General features: G+C 41.1%; 1 protein-coding gene across 1 annotated transcript in view; it reads left to right on the plus strand.

The window, feature by feature from the left end:
• The first annotated feature begins 5,361 nt into the window (after positions 1 to 5,361).
• LOC126176539 (solute carrier family 22 member 13-like) overlaps positions 5,362 to 22,085 on the plus strand; it is an 89,425-nt gene continuing 72,701 nt past the window's right edge. Inside the window, exon 1 of the mRNA XM_049923695.1 lies at positions 5,362 to 5,552. Coding sequence (XP_049779652.1) covers positions 5,362 to 5,552 — 191 coding nt within the window. The remainder of the gene's footprint in view (positions 5,553 to 22,085) is intronic.

Here is a 22,085-nt window from a genome sequence, read left to right on the forward strand (position 1 = left end):
CTCAATATACAGATAGAATAACATCGGGGAGAGGCTACAATCCTGTCTTACTCCCTTCCCAACCACTGCTTCCCTTTCATGTCCCTCGACTCTTATAACTGCCATTTGGTTTCTGTACAAATTGTAAATAGCCTTTCTCTCCCTGTATTTTACCCCTGCCACCTTTAGAATTTGAAAGAGAGTATTCCAGTCAACCCCCCCCCCCCATGAACCATGGACCTTGCCGTTGGTGGGGAGGCTTGCGTGCCTCAGCGATACAGATGGCTGTACCGTAGGTACAACCACAACGGAGGGGTATCTGTTGAGAGGCCAGACAAACGTGTGGTTCCTGAAGAGGGGCAGCAGCCTTTTCAGTAGTTGCAAGGGCAACAGTCTGGATGATTGACTGATCTGGCCTTGTAACAATAACCAAAACGGCATTGCTGTGCTGGTACTGCGAACGGCTGAAAGCAAGGGGAAACTACGGCCGTAATTTTTCCCGAGGGCATGCAGCTTTACTGTATGATTGAATGATGATGGCGTCCTCTTGGGTAAAATATTCCGGAGGTAAAATAGTCCCCCATTCGGATCTCCGGGCGGGGACTACTCAAGAGGATGTCGTTATCAGAAGAAAGAAAACTGGCGTCCTACGGATCGGAGCGTGGAATGTCAGATCCCTTAATCGGGCAGGTAGGTTAGAAAATTTAAAAAGGGAAATGGATAGGTTAAAGTTAGATATAGTGGGAATTAGTGAAGTTCGGTGGCAGGAGGAACAAGACTTCTGGTCAGGTGACTACAGGGTTATAAACACAAAGTCAAATAGGGGTAATGCAGGAGTAGGTTTAATAATTAATAGGAAAATAGGAATGCTGGTAAGCTACTACAAACAGCATAGTGAACTCATTATTGTGACCAAGATAGACACGAGGCCCACGCCCACAACAGTAGTACAAGTTTATATGCCAACTAGCTCTGCAGATGACGAAGAAATTGAAGAAATGTATGATGATATAAAAGAAATTATTCAGATAGTGAAGGGAGACGAAAATTTAATAGTCATGGGTGACTGGAATTCGAGTGTAGGAAAAGGGAGAGAAGGAAACGTAGTAGGTGAATATGGATTGATGCTTAGAAATGAAAGAGGAATCCGCCTGGTAGAATTTTGCACAGAGCACAACTTAATCATAGCTAACACTTGGTTTAAGAATCATGATAGAAGGTTGTATACATGGAAGAACCCTGGAGATACTAAAAGGTATCAGATAGATTATATAATGGTAAGACAGAGATTTAGGAACCAGGTTTTAAATTGTAAGACATTTCCAGGGGCAGATGTGGACTCTGACCACAATCTGTTGGTTAAGACCTGTAGATTAAAACTGAAGAAACTGCAAAAAGGTGGGAATTTAAGGAGATGGGACCTGGATAAACTGAAAGAACCAGAGGTTGTACAGAGTTTTAGGGAGAGCATAAGGGAACAATTAACAGGAATGGGCGAATGAAATACAGTAGAAGAAGAATGGGTAGCTTTGAGGGATGAAGTAGTGAAGGCAGCAGAGGATCAAGCAGGTAAAAAGACCAGGGCTCTTAGAAGTCCTTGGGTAACAGAAGAAATATTGAATTTAATTGATGAAAGGAGAAAATATAAAAATGCAGTTAATGAAACAGGCAAAAATGAATACAAACGTCTCAAAAATGAGATCGACAGGAAGTGCAAAATGGCTATGCAGGGATGGCTAGAGGACAAATGTAAGGATGTAGAGGCTTATCTCACTAGGGGTAAGATAGATACTGCCTACAGGAAAATTAAAGAGACCTTTGGAGATTAGAGAACCACTTGTATGAACATCAAGAGCTCAGATGGAAACCCAGTTCTAAGCAAAGAAGGGAAAGCAGAAAGGTGGAAGGAGTATATAGAGGGCCTATACAAGGGCGATGTACTTGAGGACAATATTATGGAAATCGAAGAGGATGTAGATGAAGATGAAATGGGAGATACGATACTGCGTGAAGAGTTTGACAGAGCACTGAAAGTCCTGAGTCGAAACAAGGCCCCCGGAGTAGACAACATTCCATTGGAACTACTGACGGCCTTGGGAGAGCCAGTCCTGACATAACTCTACCATGTGGTGAACAAGATGTATGAAACAGGCGAAATACCCTCAGGCTTCAAGAAGAATATAATTATTCCAATCCCAAAGAAAGCAGGTGTTGACAGATGTGAAAATTACCGAACAATCAGTTTAATAAGTCACAGCTGCAAAATACTAACACGAATTCTTTACAGACGAATGGAAAAACTAGTAGAAGCCGACCTCGGGGAAGATCAGTTTGGATTCCGTAGAAATACTGGAACACGTGAGGCAATACTGACCTTACGACTTATCTTAGAAGAAAGATTAAGGAAAGGCAAACCTACGTTTCTAACATTTGTAGACTTAGAGAAAGCTTTTGAAAATGTTGAGTGGAATATTCTCTTTCAAATTCTAAAGGTGGCAGGGGTAAAATACAGGGAGCGAAAGGCTATTTACAATTTGTACAGAAACCAGATGGCAGTTCTAAGAGTCGAGGGACATGAAAGGGAAGCAGTGGTTGGGAAGGGAGTGAGACAGGGTTGTAGCCTCTCCCCGATGTTATTCAATCTGTATATTGAGCAAGCAGTAAAGGAAACAAAAGAAAAATTCGGAGTAGGTATTAAAATCCATGGAGAAGAAATAAAAACCTTGAGGTTTGCCGATGACATTGTAATTCTGTCAGAGACAGCAAAGGACCTGCAAGAGCAGTTGAACGGAATGGACAGTGACTTGAAAGGAGGATATAAGATGAACATCAACAAAAGCAAAACGAGGATAATGGAATGTGTAAGGGGTCCGCAGGCCCTTACTACTAGGTTTGCACTCACACAGGTCGACAGGGCAACTATCGATTAGTGTGTCGGGTCGCGAGAGCGAGAGTTGAGTCAAGTCAGTGTGTGTTGTAGGTTCCCGCGAGGCGGGCAGAGCTGAGCAGAAGCCAGCATTTGATAGAAATTATGACAAAGGGAGTGGCCATCGCCGCGGTTCAACCCCTTTGTGTTAGTATTATACGGGAAAGTGATAAAGTATTATTACTAAAGTGAGTCAGTGATATTTATGTGCCGTTATTGAGATTCCGCGTCTACCGCGCCGGCATTATCTGGTTTGCAGTGTTGGATTGCAGTGTTGGATTGCTGTGATTGGATTTGCGTGTGACGACAATGAATAACGAAAAGGCCTCTGCTGAGATTAGCCGTCTTTAATAGTGTATGACGAAGGCAGTGGCTGTCTCCTTGTTCTTGTGTTTTTGAGACAAATATAGGTATTGACTAGTGAATCTGTGTTGACATTATTATTGTCACCAGACATTCGTTATTACAGCTCTTAAGAAGGACAGAATGGAATGTAACAACTCCGTAGCAGTCCATTTCCGATTGCCAGCCCCATTAGGTACACGGTCACATTAATTAATTATTATCTGGGCTGCTATCAGATCCCACTCGAGCGAGAACGCGTAATAAAAATTAAAAGGGAGTGTTACAAATGTAGTCGAATTAAGTCGGGTGATGCTGAGGGAATTAGAGTAGGAAATGAGACACTTAAAGTAGTAAAGGAGTTTTGCTATTTGGGGAGCAAAATAACTGATGATGGTCGGACTAGAGAGGATATAAAATGTAAACTGGCAATGGCAAGGAAAGCGTTTCTGAAGAAGAGAAATTTGTTAACATCGAGTATAGATTTAAGTGTCAGGAAGTCATTTCTGAAAGTATTTGTATGGAGTGAAGCCATGTATGGAAGTGAAACATGGACGGTAAATAGTTTGGACAAGAAGAGAATAGAAGCTTTCGAAATGTGGTGCTACAGAAGAATGCTGAAGATTAGATGGGTAGATCACATAACTAATGAGGAAGTATTGAATAGGATTGGGGAGAAGAGAAGTTTGTGGCACAACTTGACCAGAAGAAGGGATCGGTTGGTAGGACATGTTCTGAGGCATCAAGGGATCACCAATTTAATATTGGAGGGCAGCGTGGAGGGTAAAAATCGTAGGGGGAGACCAAGAGATGAATACACTAAGCAGATTCAGAAGGATGTAGGTTGCAGTAGGTACTGGGAGATGAAGAAGCTTGCACAGGATAGAGTGCATGGGGAGCTGCATCAAACCAGTCTCAGGACTGAAGACCACAACAACAACAACATTCCAGTCAACATTGTCAAAAGCTTTCTTTAAGTCTACAAATGCTAGAAACGTAGGTTAGCCTTTCCTTAATCTTTCTTCTAAGATAAGTCGTAAGTTCAGTATTGCCTCACGTGTTCCAGTGTTTCTACGGAATCCTAACTGATCTTCCCCGAGGTCGGCTTCTACTAGTTTTTCCATTCGTCTGTAAAGAATTCGCGTTAGTATTTTGCAGCTGTGGCTTATTAAACTGATTGTTCGGTAATTTTCACATCTGTCAACACCTGCTTTCTTTGGGATTGGAATTATTATATTCTTTTTGAAGTCTGAGGGTATTTCGCCTGTTTCATACATCTTGCTCACCAGATGGTAGAGTTTTGACAGGACTGGCTCTCCCAAGGCCGCCAGTAGTTCCAATGGAATGTTGTCTACTCCGGGGGCCTTGTTCCGACTCAGGTCATTCAGTGCTCTGTCAAACTCTTCACGCAGTATCGTATCTCCAACCTCATCTTCATCTACATCCTCTTCTATTTCCAAAATATTGTCCTGAAGTACATCGCTCTTGTATAGACTCTCTATATACTCCTTCTACCTTTCAGCATTCCCTTCCTTGCTTAGAACTGGGTTTCCATCTGAGCTCTTGATGTTCATACAAGTGGTTCTCTTATCTCCAAAGGTCTCTTTAATTTTCCTGTAGGCAGTATCTATCTTACCCCTAGTGAGATAAGCCTCTACATCCTTACATTTGTCCTCTAGCCATCCCTGATTTGCCATTTTGCACTTCCTGTCGATCTCATTTTTGAGAAGTTTGTATTCCTTTTTGCCTGTTTCATTTGCTGCATTTTTATATTTTCTCCTTTCATCAATTAAATTCAATATTTCTTCTGTTACCCAAGGATTTCAACTAGCCCTCGCCTTTTTACCTACTTGATCCTCTGCTGCCTTCACTACTTCATCCCTCAAAGCTACCCATTCTTCTTCTACTGTATTTCTTTCCCCCATTCCTGTCAATTGTTCCCTTATGCTCTCCCTGAACCTCTGTACAACCTCTGGTTCTTTCAGTTTATCCAGGTCCCATCTCCTTAAATTCCCACCTTAAATTCCCAGTTAACCATAACTTAACTAATGTGTTAACTGCTTTGTGGTCCTTCATTACTAATTCATCTCACCCAGAGCCGAAAGTGTACAACAATGGCACCCTCGCACGCTCATCAACAAAACACACCTAGCTCCATGTTTCATCTGAAAGAGGTTCGTTGTATATTAAAAGACATACCCATCTATGCAATAGTTCTGTCGGAGACCTGGCTCAAGCCAAGTATTCCCACAATTTCGGTGTTTATAGATGTCTACATCTTCCTAAGACACAACAGATGTAACAGGTGAGGAGACGGGGGTATGTACATACGCTCAGATTTATCACCTACTGTGCTGCAAACAACCAACAATAACAAATATAAACAGGTGGAGTATGTGTTCACTGCGATCAAGTCCCTTAACACAAAGTGTTTGATATGTGTCCTCTAGAAACATCCTAACGTAAGCCTGTCTGCTGGCTGCTTCAAAACTGTTTTCAGGTTTCGAATCGTCTTACTAGAAAATACTAATAGCACGTGAGCCAAAATATATTTTCTGTACAGTAGTCCTTGCTATGTAAACTGCAGCTGACGCTTTCTTGTTGAAATGTGTCAATCCTTCGCTTACTCCTACCCAGCATATGAACAGTAGTCACACTCTTATCGATATCTTTTCCACGATAGCCACAAACAGAGAAAGTCGAACCTCTCAAATACCTGCATTTAAAATATCTGCCCATGAATAATTTTAATGGGGTACTCGCTAGAGTATCCCAGAAAGAAACTACTGACTACATACTGAGACTTCAAACGCAGTAAGTTATCTAAACTAGCCACTTAGCTGCCCTTCTACGGCATAAAAGAAATTTCATGATTTGACTAACCAACGTACTCAGTTGTACGACAAATATACTTCTGCACTGACCGGAAAAGTAAGAAGAAATTCTGCACATTGGAAGTAAAGAATCAAGCAGCTCATGAACCTCAGAGAAGCTGCATTAATCATAAAGGTTGCATACCTCATGCGTGACTTCATTTTGCACTTGCAATACAAGTTTCTTTCCATCAAGCCTGGTGCTAGTTAAGCTACTACCTAAAGAGGGCGTAGCCGCTGCACCCGCTGATTACACTCAACAACCGAGCTAGGTTAATAATTGGCTCCTTTTACCGACCCCCCGACTCAGCAGCATTAGTGAAAGAACAACTGAGAGAAAATTTGGAATACATTTCACATAAATTTTCTCAACATGTTATGGTCTTAGGTCGAGATTTCAATTTACCAGATATAGACTGGGACAATCAGATGTTTAGGACGGGTGGTAGGGACAGAGCATCGAGTGACATTATACTGAGTGCACTATCCGAAAATTAGCTCGAGCAATTAAACAGAGAACCGACTCGTGGAGACAACATCTTGGACCTACTGATAACAAAGAGACCCGAACTTTTCGACTCTGTAAGTGCAGAACAGGGAATCAGTGATCATAAGGCCGTTGCAGCACCCCTGAATGTGGAAGTTAATAGGAATATAAAAAAAGGGAGGAAGGTTTATCTGTTTAGCAAGAGTAATAGAAGGCAGATTTCTGACTACTTAACAGATCAAAACGAAAATTTCTGTTACGACACTGACAATGTTGAGTGTTTATGGAAAAAGTTCAAGGCAATCGTAAAATGCGTTTTAGACAGCTACGTGCCGAGTAAAACTGCGAGGGCCGGAAAAAACCCACCGTGGTACAACAACAAAGTTAGGAAACTACTGCGAAAGCAAAGAGAGCTTCACTCCAAGTTTAAACGCAGCCAAAACCTCTCAGACAAACAGAAGCTAAACGATGTCAAAGTTAGCGTAAGGAGGGCTATGCGTGAAGCATTCAGTGAATTCGAAAGTAAAATACTAGGTACCGACTTGACAGAAAATCCTAGGAAGTTCTGGTCTTACGTTAAATCAGTAAGTGGCTCGAAACATCATGTCCAGACACTCCGGGATGATGATGGCATTGAAACAGAGGATGACAAGCGTAAAGCTGAAATACTAAACTCCTTTTTCCAAAGCTATTTCACAGAGGAAGACCGCACTGCAGTTCCTTCTCTAAATCCTCGCACAAACGAAAAAATGGCTGACATCGAAAAAAATGTCCAAGGAATAGAAAAGCAACTGGAATCACTCAAAAGAGGAACGTCCACTGGACCTGACGGGATACGAATTCGATGCTACACAGAGTACGCGAAAGAACTTGCCCCGCTTCTAACAGCCGTGTACCGCAAGTCTCTAGAGGAACAGAAGGTTCCAAATGATTGGAAAAGAGCACAGGTAGTCCCAGTCTTCAAGAAGGGTCGTCGAGCAGATGCGCAAAACTATAGACCTATATCTCTGACGTCGATCTGTTGTAGAATTTTAGAACATGTGTTTTGCTCGAGTATCATGTCGTTTTTGGAAACTCAGAATCTACTATGTAGGAATCAACAAGGATTCCGGAAACAGCAATCGTGTGAAACCCAACTCGCTTTATTTGTTCATGAGACCCAGAAAATATTAGATACAGGCTCCCAGGTAGATGCTATTTTCCTTGACTTCCGGAAGGCGTTCGATACAGTTCCGCACTGTCGCCTGATAAACAAAGTAAGAGCCTACGGAATATCAGACCAGCTGTGTGGCTGGATTGAAGAGTTTTTAGCAAACAGAACACAGCATGTTGTTATCAACGGAGAGACGTCTACAGACATTAAAGTAACCTCTGGCGTGCCACAGGGGAGTGTTATGGGACCATTGCTTTTCACAATATATATAAATGACCTAGTAGATAGTGTCGGAAGTTCCATGCGGCTTTTCGCGGTTGATGCTGTAGTATACACAGAAGTTGCAGCATTAGAAAATTGTAGCGAAATGCAGGAAGATCTGCAGCGGACAGGCACTTGGTGCAGGGAGTGGCAACTGACCCTTAACATAGACCAATGTAATGTATTGCGAATACATAGAAAGAAGAATCCTTTATTGTATGATTATATGATAGCGGAACAAACACTGGTAGCAGTTACTTCTGTAAAATATCTGGGAGTATGCGTGCGGAACGATTTGAAGTGGAATGATCATATAAAATTAATTGTTGGTAAGGCGGGTACCAGGTTGAGATTCATTGGGAGAGTCCTTAGAAAATGTAGTCCATCAACAAAGGAGGTGGCTTACAAAACACTCGTTCGACCTATACTTGAGTATTGCTCATCAGTGTGGGATCCGTACCAGATCGGGTTGACGGAGGAGATAGAGAAGATCCAAAGAAGAGCGGCGCGTTTCGTCACAGGGTTATTTGGTAACCGTGATAGCGTTACGGAGATGTTTAACAAACTCAAGTGGCAGACTCTGCAAGAGAGATGCGCTCTGCATCGCGGTGTAGCTTGCTCGCCAGGTTTCGAGAGGGGGCGTTTCTGGATGAGGTATCGAATATATTGCTTCCCCCTACTTATACCTCCCGAGGAGATCACGAATGTAAAATTAGAGAGATTAGAGCGCGCACAGAGGCTTTCAGACAGTCGTTCTTCCCGCGAACCATACGCGACTGGAACAGGAAAGGGAGATAATGGCAGTGGCACGTAAAGTGCCCTCCGCCACACACCGTTGGGTGGCTTGCGGAGTATAAATGTAGATGTAGATGTAGATGAAGGATACATTTTATTTTTCCTGACTGTACTCCACGACCAGCTAATAAACTACGTAAGTACAAACAATCTACTAAACATGGAAACAAAACAACAGCTTAGTGAAGGTATCCGAAGACATATGCTTCTTTTACATCAGCAAATAATGTGACACTGTCGACTTCGGCGTTTCATTTGTCAATTTATTTTTTTCTTTTACCTTCTACAACTTGTTATAGTACCATAGAAGTTATTCCCTGATGTCTTAACAGATATCCTGTCATCCTGTCCCTTCTTCTTGTCAGTGTTCTCTACATATTCATTTCCTCTCCGATTCTGCGCAGAGACTCCTCATACCTTACATCATCATTCTACCTAATTTTCATAATTTGTCTGTATCACCATATCTCAAATGCTTCGACTTCCTTCAGTTGCGGTTTTCCCACAGTCCGTATTTCTCTACCACACAATGCTGTGCTCCAAATGTACATTCTCAGACATTTTTTCCTCAAATTAAGGCTCATGTTTTATAGTAGTAGACTTCTCTTGGCCAGGAATGCACTTTTTGCCAGTGATAGTCTACTTTTGATGTCCTCCTTACTTCGTCCGTCACTGGTTATTTTGCCACCTGAGTGGCAAACTCCCTTCATCTACTTCGTCATTTCAAGTCTTTCGCAATTCTCATGCCTGCTGCTTCTCATTACTTTCATCTTCCTTCGATTTACTTTCAATCCAATTTCTATACTCGTTATACTAATCATTCCATTCATCAGATCGTGAAATTCCTCCTCGCTTTCACTTTACTTCCAATGTCATCAGCCAATCGTTCCATTGATATTCTTTGAAGTTGAATTTTGATTCCACTGCTGGACCTTTCTTTTATTTCCATCATTGCTTCTCCGCTGTTTGGACTGGAAATTCGTGACGAAATACTACATCCTTGTTTTACACCCATTTTAATCCGAGTATTTCGTTCTTGGTTTTTCACTCTTTTTATATCCTACTGGCTCTTCTTGTATATGTAGTGTATCACGTGTAAGCTTGTACCTAATTTACACAGAAGTTCGAATACCTTGCTCCGTTTGACATTGTCAAATGCTCTTTCCAGACGGACAAATCCTATGAACGAGTTTTGATTTTTCTTTAGTCTTGCTCCCATTATCAACCGCAACTTCAGAATTGGCTCTCCGGTGCCTTTACCTTTCCTGAAGCCAAATTGATCGTCATCTAACACACCCTCAATTTTCTTTCGCATTCTCCTGTATATCATTGTTTCAACATGAGCTGTAAAACTAATTGAGCTATAATTGTCACGTTTACCACTCTTGCGGTCTTCGGAATCGAGTGAATGGTATTTTTCCGAAAGTCAGGTGGTATATCGCCAGAGTCATACATTCTACGCATCAACGTTAATAGTTATTACAACCTGATGGATTATTATCGACTCTTTCTGCCGTAATTGATTTCAAGTCTTCCAGCGCTCTTGTAGATTCTAATACTGCGACCCCTATCTCTTGTTAATCTACTCTTGTCTCTTCTTCTACCTCATCAGACAAATCTTTCCCCTCACAGATGTCTTCAATGTACTCTTCTTACCTATCGGCTCTCTCCTCTGAATCTAACAACGAGATTCCTGATGCACTCTTGATGTTACCACCCTTGTTGTAGTTTCACCGAGAACTGTTTTCACTCTTGTGCATGCTGAGTCAGTCCTTCCGACAAACATTTCTTTTTGGATTTCTTTATATTTTTCATACAGCCTTTTCCGTTAGCATCCCTGCACTTCCTATTTACTTCGTCCCTATGTGACTTTTATTTCTGTTCTCCTGAATTACCCTGAACATTTTTGTACTTCTTTCTTTCATAAATCAACTGAAGCATTTTTTCTGTTACCCGTGGTTTCTTCGCAGTTACCTTTTTGTACCTATTTGTTTCTTTCCGGATTCTGTGATTCTTAATGATTTTAGACACAAAAGTTACCCATAACCCCAACAAAAATACATCTATATTAAACTACAGACTAGCAGCCCTCAGGCTCCTCAACGTACGCAAATGTTAAATAAGGAAGTATTCCAACTGTTAAGTATAAACTGGTATTTCATGTGAGGCCACCAGCCAGCAGTAAGAAAATTTATACAAAGTCTTCCCTGAAATGACTTGGCGACCTCTGTATAATTAAACGTAACAGCACTACAAAAGGTGACAGAGGAACAGCTGCCGGCCAGGCCGGCCGAGCGGTTCTAGGCGCTACAGTCTGGAACGGCGCGATCGCTACGGTCGCATGTTCGAATCCTGTCTCGGGTACGGATGTGTGTGATGTCCTTAGGTTAGTTAGGTTTAAGTAGTTCTAAGTTCTAGGGGACTGATGACCTCAGAAGTTGAGTCCCATAGTGCTCAGAGACATTTGAACAGCTCGTCTTTGCTAGAGTCATCCACTCTGTTTATCTTGTTAGTGATACTGTTAATAGAACTACATAAAAGGCAGAATAGCATTTAATTGTGGTGCATAAAATTAATCCTTCGCGAGAAACAGTATCATTAGCACTGAACAAAAATAGATCTTGTAAGTAGGCATATACAGAATGAAGAAAAATCTGTGCACTTGGACCTCGCTACGTGATTCTTTACGCGTCTTTCACACACTTCATCTTGTGTATATTTCCGGCAGTAAATGGACGATAAAGTATGGCAGTCTGACACCATTGTAATCATAGTTACAATAACTTTATCTGTCAGCAGACGCAATTAGTGCCCAGTGGATAGCGTTTAGGGTTAGCCTGCATGAGGTCGTGGATTCGATTGTGAGTCGACGCGTATTTGTATTTATTTGCTAAATGTAGGCTGCGTGGTACGGTGTCTGGCGTCTGAATCTTCGTACTACGTTTGCAGTGGATCTTCTACACAACATTTGCAAATACCTACTATGAATACGTAAATTGAAATAAAATCGTTTTCTTTTGTCAGCTTCTAAAGAAGCCTTTTGCACGTCATGGACGCGAAGTGTTTTGCATCGTTGCCCTGTTTTCTGTGCACCTTCCCATTAATAATTTCCAACTACTATTGTGTCCACGTCCAGGCTCATTACATTCCGTTAGGGAGTTACCGCACCAGTAGAGCTAGCAACGTGCTTGGCATATAATTTCCCAAGTCGGTTACCATTTATGAACATTATCACCACGGAGCCACTAATTATGCCTTTCAGCATTGAGGCTGATAAGCGCATACTGTTTAATAAGTACCTCTACGCATTATTATTATTATCATCAATGGAAATATGGAAACATGACGTCCGTTACCGTTAGGTAAACTGTGTAATATTAAATGAACCATTTGTAACGTTCCCTGGCAACACTCACACTATTAATAAACTAAAATTTAATTGTACTATATACGCCGCTATGAAGCAATTTGTATATACTGTAATTATTTAACAAAAAATATTATTTAATTTTGTGTAAAGGACATTCGTTATTATTGTAATATTTTCTGTAGTAATATTCTCGATGTATTTATGATTGTAATATTTCTATACTCATAATGTAATTACGAAATGTGTCAATATCTGCGATAAGAAAAACGTAAAATACAGCCGCAGATTGCAAAGAGACAACAACGGTTGATAGTGATATAGATAGGAATACATAGTGTGCATTCTTTGTCGTCTTCCTCGAGAGCTGAGAGAGAGAGGAACCTGTGACGTAACATTTTATGAATGGGTAGACTTCATTTGTCTGTATCTAGATTTAGCCGCCATTAGAGGAGAAATTACAAACTAATGTAAGTTGAATTATTGTTGTGGTCTAAATACATTATAATTTATCAAAAGTGTGTATTACTAATGTAAATTAGCTTGCCCATGTCATCTATAATATTTCTTTAAAGAATTTTCAGCATTTTTAGCAATTATCGCTGGTGTTGCTGGGCTGTGCCGCGACCGAACGATTTGCAGCGGCGGCACATTTAAAAAATTGTTCCGCTAAGAAAAATTAACCAAACCCGTAAATCGGGACCAGATAAAAATTAGCAGTGAATTAAGAAAATGTTTTTCTCTTACAGCGATCCTGAGACTGACGGAATTTATTACTAGTTTCACATTTGTGCATCCATAGGCGGATAGTTAACGTTGAAATTTAACAATTTGTTGGTTCTTTCAAATAATTTAATGTATAGTGAAGTGTGTTTTATCAATGATAATTAAACGTCGGCTTGGCAATATTTAACCATTTTCTGCTAATAGAGACAGTCTTGTGTTCCATAGCTAACGCCGAGAAAGAATTCAGTAAATATAAAAAAAAACCACTGCATTTAGAAAATGTGTGCCAAGGCCGAATTATGTAAAAAATTTAATTCTCAAGTAAATGTTCTTAATCAGTTAATATGAATTTATCAGCATGAGAGGGTTGACTAAGTTCACGTAATTTTCAATGTACTTAATTCTGTCTAAATGAATTTTTATTACCACACGTAAATAAGAGGTTCTACAACAAAGTTCGTACTGACAGAAAGAAAGAAAGAAATGATACCAAAAAACAATTTAAAAAAGTAACTATTTATTTTCATGTAATTTAATTTCGTTAAACAATCGAAATTTGCAGAGTTTGGATGAATCATGCAGAGCAAAGGATGTAAGAGAGGTGACGCGCTTTATGTGGAACAGTCCGTTTCGCTAATGACGTGTTTATACTACATGCTATATTTATCGGACGGGGACTAGTTGCTTGCGGTGTAAAGTGCCCGTGGTAGACTCCGAGTACATTCGTACACATACTGTATTTTCTTCTTGTGTTCTAAAACATTGTGGCAGTTGTGTGAATATGTGTATACAGTTTTGGTAATTGGTGCCTCTGATAACCGGGCTGGTGTAGCCGTTCGTGAATAAACTGCTAGATGCCCTGGTCGACCTCATCCGGATAAAAATGGCTTAATCGCCTCAAGTTCCGCCTCTCCTTCCACCATCGCGTTACATAGGTCGTGCACTGACTCGCTATATTCTAGCTACTGAGAAACCTATGATGGAGGCCATACACCAGGATAGCGTAGTAGGACATCTGCGTATCTGACAATGGACGGTCGCTGACATGCTACACGAGTTTGGGCTGCACCACTACCATTATCCTTTAAAGCAACACCTGCAACCTGAAGATTGCTCTTTGCGGATGCAGTTCTGTGAATGGTTCCAACAACAACAGGAAACCAACCACGACTTCATGAACCCTTTAATATGGTCGGATGAAGCAGCGTTCACTCGTGTGGGTATCTTCAATATGTACTATGACCACCAATGTTGCGAGGTTAACCTGCACGTCAACACGACCGTGGACATCAAGTTCTCTATGACATTAAATTCAGGGACGGAAAATTCGGAGACAAGAGTTGGGTCCCTGCTTGTTGCCTGACCTTCTGACTGCACTGAGGTATCATGCGTTCCTCTCAAAGTACTTGCCTGACACACTGGAATATGTTCCACTTCAGGTTCGACAGAGTTTGTGCTACCAACATGATGGTGTGCCTCCATTCTTTGGAATTAATGTGCGACTGTTTTTACGCAGAACATTTCCAGGAAAACGACTAGGATGGGGAGTTCCAATTGTCCATCCTCTGCATTCACGTGACCTAAATCCTGTTAATATCATCCCGTGGGGGCTCTTGAAGGAGCACATGTGTTCGACTCAACCGATACATGTGGAAGAACTGATAAGTCATGTTGATGGTGCTTTTGTACCTGTCGATGCAACTGTGTTGCGAAGAGTCCACAGCTGTACAACCCAGCGTGTTGAGCAATGTTTGGTTGTGCAAGCATCTGCTCTGAGGGCTATGTATGCTTTTGTAAACGTCATATGGTCATTTATATGGAAACTATTAGTGTCCAGGTTACTAATGTGTTACAGCGGTGCGGAAGTACTGCATATGGTATAAATGACTAGTAGATGTTGAGTTATATAACTGTGCAACCATGTTTAGCATCTCGGAACTGATATTGTTTTTGCAAGTATTCTGCTCTATGACAGATTATTCGTTTCAGCTGTCTATTTCTGACGTGTATGACCGCGTTTGGCCGGCCGCTGTGGCCGAGCGGTTCTAGGCGCTTCAGTCTGGAACCACGCGACCGCTACGGTCGCAGGTTCGAATCCTGCCTCGGGCATGGATGTGTGTGATGTCCTTAGGTTAGTTAGGTTTAAGTAGTTCTAAGTTCTAGGGGACTGATGACCTGAGTTGTTAAGTCCCATAGTGCTCAGAGCCATTTTCTGCAGTCAGTTGTGTGGTTCGAGTCCTGTTGTAGTCTGCATGCTACCTCAAAACGCTATCTAGTGCACCAACCGCAGAGCACTATGGAGTTATGGCTCAAATGGCTCTGAGCACTATGGGACTCAACATCTTAGGTCATAAGTCCCCTAGAACGTAGAACTACTTAAACCTAACTAACCTAAGGACATCACACACACCCATGCCCGAGGCAGGATTCGAACCTGCGACCGTAGCAGTCCCGCGGTTCCGGACTGCAGCGCCAGAACCGCTAGACCACCGCGGCCGGCTCTATGGAGTTATGCTGACAGAGACAGTATAATACATGTATTAATGAAATAAAGCAAAGTGTGTGGCTACGGAGTCAAATACCTCCATACGACGTCAACCCTTTCTCTTGGCTCTTGCTTCTCCCGCCAGTTATAGCTCTCTCATACACGACTGCTGTAATGCTTGCGGAACAACATAGTTTAATAAAATGATACCTCTAACTAATCCGACTAAATAACTTGCAGGTAAAATGTTCAAAGGTAGTCAGTTCCATTGTAATCCACAAGGCCAGTGCATTGGAAGCGCGATAAGCACTACAAGTGCTTTACTATGACACCGCGACCTCGGCCAATTTTCGGTACCTGAAACAGAATCTTCGGCGGCGGCGTTGCCTATCCTTTTGAATACAATAACAGCTCGGTTACAGAATCCATAAAGCATGTTCAAATATGAAAATTCCGAGTTCGTCCAGGGCCCCACGTTAACTGAGATTTAGGCGCACCGCGTCATCGCTCTCCTCAGATAGTTGCACGCCTCGCGCGCCATCTTGTGTGCGCGTGCGAGACTCCTCCCAATGATTAGCCGCGTCCTCTTTTGGCGTCGGACACAAATGTGATTCCCGCCGGAGGTGAAGTGGCGAGACGCAAGTTGTACTAATGCCGACACGGCTCATTTCTCATTTTTACAGGAGTCCATTCGTCTTCAACTGCACTGTCTACTAAACTATTCCACTATCAAAATGGCTCTGAGCACTATGGGACTCAACATCTTAGGTCATAAGTCCCCTAGAACTTAGAACTATTTAAACCTAACTAACCTAAGGACATCACACACACCCATGCCCGAGGCAGGATTCGAACCTGCGACCGTAGCAGTCCCGCGGTTCCGGACTGCAGCGCCAGAACCGCTAGATCACCACGGCCGGCTCTTGATTTCTTACTACTTCCGTATCCCACTTGTTTGCGTATTGATTCTTTCTGAACAACCTCTTAAGGTTCAGCGTACTCTTCATCACCACTAACGGAGGGGATGCCCTGAGTGACACGGTCGCTGGCTTACAAAACATTGGCACCATGATTCCCCGGCTCTGACACTGCGATCTTGTTCCTCTCACCATCCTTGAGGAATCAGATATACCATGGCTAACGATAGCCCTGTTACAGCCACTAACGAACTGCCAGTTTTGGTACTACCGCACGATATGTGTCGAGCATCATACGCTACCACTATCAATAACTAATGTAGCTGTGTTTCTTATTGCCTGCACCCTGAACTTCCACTGTCGGAGAATGGAATGGGACTTCGAGTCCCAACGCCACACATTCAACGTGCACTCCAATGATGACCTTGGAATGACATCATTGTAGGGTACAACATTCTTACCTTTACACCAAGTAAGTAACACCGAAATCCACTGGCGACTCGGTACTTCAACGTACACACACACACACACACACACACAAAAGGTAAATAAATAAATAAAAAAATTTAAAAAAAGAAAACACTACTTAATTGCCATGTGTGACTGTATCTGATACGCCTTATACTCCAGCATCTGGTTTCGGAATCTCTGCCTGACCACGATGTAATCAAACTGAAATCCTCCCATATCTCCCGGCCTTTTCGAAGCATACCTCCCCTTATTGCGATTCTTAGAGTATTCGCTATTCCTAGCTGAGATTTCTTACACATGTCAATTAATCTCTCTCTTCTCACATTCCTACTACCGAGCCCATTTTCTCCAGTGACCCTTTCTCCTACTCCTTCCTCTACAACAGCATTCCTCTTATCATTACCATCAGATTTTCATCTCCCTTTACGTACTGAACTACCCATTCAGTATCCTCATATACTTTCCCTATCTCTTCATCTTCAGCTTGCGACGGCGGCATGTATAACTGAACTCAAATGGTTGAAATGGCTGTGAGCACTATGGGACTTAACATTTGAGGTCATCAGCCCCTAGAACTTAGAACTACTTAAACATAACTAAGCTAAGGGCAGCACACACTTCCATGCCCGAGGCAGGATTCGAACCTGTGACCGTAGCGGTCGCGCGGCTCCAGACTGAAGCGACTAGAACTACTCGGTCACAGCGGCCGGCTATAACTGAACTGTCGCAGTCCGTGTTGGTTTGCTGCTGATTCTGATGACAACAACCCCTACCACTGAACTGTTCACAGTCGCGCACTCTCCTTACCTTTCTATTCATAACGATTCCTGCTGCCATTATGTCATTTCCTGACGCTATATTCATTTGACAAGAAATACATGTCTTCTAACAGTTTCGATTCAGAGACTCATATTATATCTACATAGAGCCTTTTGCATTTCTCTTTTCAGATTTTCTTCATTCTCTAACACGTTCAGTATTCTGATATTTCATGCCCCGACTTCAACAATGTTATCCTTTAGACGGTCATTCAATCTTTCTCTCATGGGGATTCTCATCTGGATTCTCTACCAATGTTAAATGGTACAGATATCAGCTTCTCTCCCTCAGAAGAAGGTCTAGAAGTAATAACAGTTGAAAATCTGAATTAGACTGAGCACGTAATGGCAATTTGAAAGAAGGCATCAGCATGTTTCCATGCCCTACAAGAATGTAGAAAGCTCTATCCTCTTGGCAAGAGACAGAAAAGTCTGAAAACATACTTCCAGTTATTGATTATAGGAAGGTTATCCTGCAAGGCCTATCTGAGAAACACACGCAGATCCTGGAAATGGTTACGAGTGTCTGTTTTCGTTATATCTGCGAAGTTCGACTCTTTAATCACGCTTCACCATCACATGCACTGCTCTCTTGGCTGCATGTACACTAGTCGAGGTATTTCCATACATTCTATCTTATCTACAGTCTTATACCTCTCCGCGACCTTAATGCTATTCTCTGATTACCAAGGCAGAAACAGCAGAGTAAAATATCTCTTGCCTCACTCTAAACCTCATCCAAATTCTTGAAGTCTTTCTCAGTAGCAGGGACATGACTCAGGAATGACCTCCCGTATTATGCTAGATAACCGAATGACATCCCCATATAAAATAAATAAAATAAAATCAAATAAAATATTAATTATTTTAATGTTAATTATTCTGTATGATGGTGATTGTAATTGTAATTGATATTTGCTTATCTGGATAATTATTCGGTATCAGACGCTTGACAATGGCTTTTTCGTAAAGGCAATGTTACTCGTAGTTGACCGTGAAATAAAATTAAAATAATCGGGCTTCGTAGTTAAATCGTTTCCAAAGACTGCTGCGGTAGGTGCGGACTCATAATCTAAATCTCAATATTACAATAATTTGCCAGCCATGCCAAAACGTCGTACAGAGGTGATTGTCTACTAAACATAAAAAAGTTACACTGTTAGTTAAATCAGATATATTCAATGAATAAGCCTACAGTTCATAATCCTACTTACTTTTATAAATATAAATTCTTTACAGAATCGAGTGCCTAGTGTGGTTGCAACTCGCAGTAATTTTCTATAACATGAAATATGGCGGTGTGCCAGACAATAAAATAAAATACGTGCTTCTCGCACCACTTCAACCAGAGCTCTCTTTTCTTAATCAAACATACGAGTAACGTAATTGTGCTTTTGTTTTATCAGCGACACAGCGCTGCAGTTGTGTGCCATAGGCTTTATTTATTTGCCACTGATTATTTATTTAATTAATATTTCGCGTTTCCGAGGAAACTCACGCTCGGCATGCAAATGTGCCTTTATACCCACTTTCAGAAGACAGCTGATGACATAGCTATTAAAGCAACAATAATCAATACCACTGACCGCTGTACATCTTACTTTGCAACCCTATCTTCCTCATGTCGCAGTATTCTTAGTACGTGCACTCTCCTAAATGTTACTTTCCCCAGACGAACTACAGATGTTTATAGTATCTGCCACTATCATTACTGTTACTATTTGTAAGTATTCTGTTTAGGTTTTTATGTTGGTAACGCCACGTAGCGCTCTGTATGAAAATCACTGACTGCGCTGTGTGCAGTCTGTGGCTGGATGGACTCATTGTTGAAATATTCAGTAGTGTATTGTTGGACAGTTGGATGTGAACGGCACGTAGCGTTGGGCAGTTGGAGGTGACCCGCCAGCAGTGGTGGATGTGGAGAGAGAGATACCACAGTTTGGAGTGGTTACTATAAGCAGACGATCTGGACGTGTGTCTGCCAGAAAAAGGAATTTTGAGAAGATGGAGGTCATGAACTGATAGATATATGTATATGACTGCTTTTAATTCTCTATCAAAATCTTTCATTTGTTAGCTATGCCTATCAGTAGTTAGTGCCTACAGTAGTTAGAATCTTTTATTTATCTGGCAGTATTGGCGTTCGCTGTATTGCTGTGGCTCGAGTAACGAATATTTTTGTGAGGTAATTGATTCATGAAGGGTATAAGTTATTGTTAGTCAGGGCCATTCTTTTGTAGGGATTATTGAAAGTTAGATTGCGTTGCGCTAAAAATATTGTGAGTCAGTTAAGTGATGATCAGAATAAGTTAAGAGAGAATTGTCTGAGTACTTTCAGTTTTGCTCAGCTCTTTGAAAATCAAATAATGTAAGAGGTTTTCCAGCATTGTTATTTTTAATTTTTTCTAAGGGGACGTATCATATTCTCATTATAACTGTTATTATTACTACTATTATGATTATTATGGTTTTCATTTATTTATCACTGTTAGTGGCAACAGCAGCAATAGTAAACGTACCACCAGTATTAACTTTATTGTTTACTCATATTGACACTATAGACATTCACGTAATTTTGATACTATTTTTCACATTACAGTTGTTATTTCTTTGTTAACTATGACATGAAATGATATTGTATTTATGATACCCTGATGGCCCAATCAGATCACGTTAAATAAATAAGGTAAATAGATACAATACAACTAATTACCTAATAGACTGATGCCAAAATAAATATCTGTGAAAGCCGAATATGATGGAGACTGCTCGTAAAACACTTGTTCCACCAATACCTGTATTTTGCTCGTCTGTCTAGGATAGTTACATGACAGCCCTGATAAATTGAATACAGACGGTGTAAAGAAGAGCTGCACCTTTCGTCATATGTTCATCTAGTAAGCACAAACGCATCACGCAGATACTCACCCAACTCCGGTGTTAGACGACACAGGAAAGTTAATACCCATCAGCTAATACTTTATATTGTTACAGTTGAAAGCGCATACGTTCCTGGAATGGTCAACCAGTATATTGCGTCTTTCTGCATAAAACTAGCGAAAAGGCCCTAATGACTAAAGCAGAGAGATACAAGGCCCCCGTGGGCTTAGAAAGTATTTCGCATCCTTCACAACATTCAGAAGAGAAAAGGCAGTGATGTGGAACACGAAGTCATCATTCTTCGTCCACTCACCCCTCCCCCCTCTCCCGCCCCGTCCCAATCGTGACAGACACTGTAAGATGGCTTGTAGAGCATGGACATAGATTTAGACGGATATGTATGATTTCTGAAGACCATTTGGTTTTCGGATGCTAATAGTTCATTAGATGGAACTAAATTTAAATCAAATTGTATGTAGCTTCTTTGTGTTCCAGGTTTGGAACTGACAGACATCAGACATCGCACGACCCTGAACTATTTCTCAAGCTGTTGCTTGGGGGCTGGCGTTATGGCAGCTGGCTTCTTAAGTTGGACTCTGCGCAACTGCAATTACTCTATGTATTGTACTGCAGCCCTTTTCTTTGTGCTGATTTTATTTTTCAGGTAATATGAACCACAGAAATATTAAGGAAACCAGTGTATTCCAAATACGCTTTATCGTGAGGATGATATATTACCAGTTCCATTTTTCAATATCACATTCCATTACGAAAATTCAGGGTTTCGTCATACACATCTCTGCTGTCTCATTAATTATTAACAGTATTACTGAAGTGTAATTTTGTCTCTGTATATGCCCTACAGAAAACATGTAGTTCCCTTGATATCTTTCTAGCGACAAAAGGAAATAAGAAATTACTATTTTGAATACATTGAGGCATATATAGCAGTATGTAATACAGAGATGACTGTTAATGTTAGAAAATATTTGATTTCGTATTTTTCGCTATTTTCAATATGTGTGTTTGACAATGGCTACACAGAAATTATCTAGGAAAATGTTAGCCCAATAAGATCTGTCGCGTGGTGTAATTTCTTCCGTTTCTGTTCTTTGTCGGGAAAGGACCTGACATTAATCTCATTCGAACAGCATCGCACTTATTCAACTGTATCTTATTATAATCGATATTTCGTATTTTCCTTTCGGGAGCACAGATGAATAATTTTTACGATTGGTCAACACATGAACGCGCTACATATAGTTGTCCATGCGAGAACACGATTCTTTTAAGTCTACTTCGCAACAATAGAAAGTTTTACCTTGCTATTTATTGATGGCATCGGAAAATATGACCATTTAATGCTCAATGACACGATAGTTACATCAAGCTAAATTCGTGTTGTGACTACTGACTATCCTTTTTCTTCGACGGGTACAATTTTCGGTTGTGTGAGGTTGTACAGAATTTTTTTACAAGGGCACTCTGGAAACTTCGAGTGAATTTAGGAGATTTGTAGGGAAATGAACGTTTTTGTCTTCGTTCAAATTCTATCATTAAATTTAAATATTTTTCTTCCGCCTTATCATATTCTGTATTGGTAGA

This window comes from Schistocerca cancellata, chromosome 3 (genome assembly GCF_023864275.1).
Source record: "Schistocerca cancellata isolate TAMUIC-IGC-003103 chromosome 3, iqSchCanc2.1, whole genome shotgun sequence".
Lineage (NCBI taxonomy): Eukaryota > Metazoa > Arthropoda > Insecta > Orthoptera > Acrididae > Schistocerca > Schistocerca cancellata.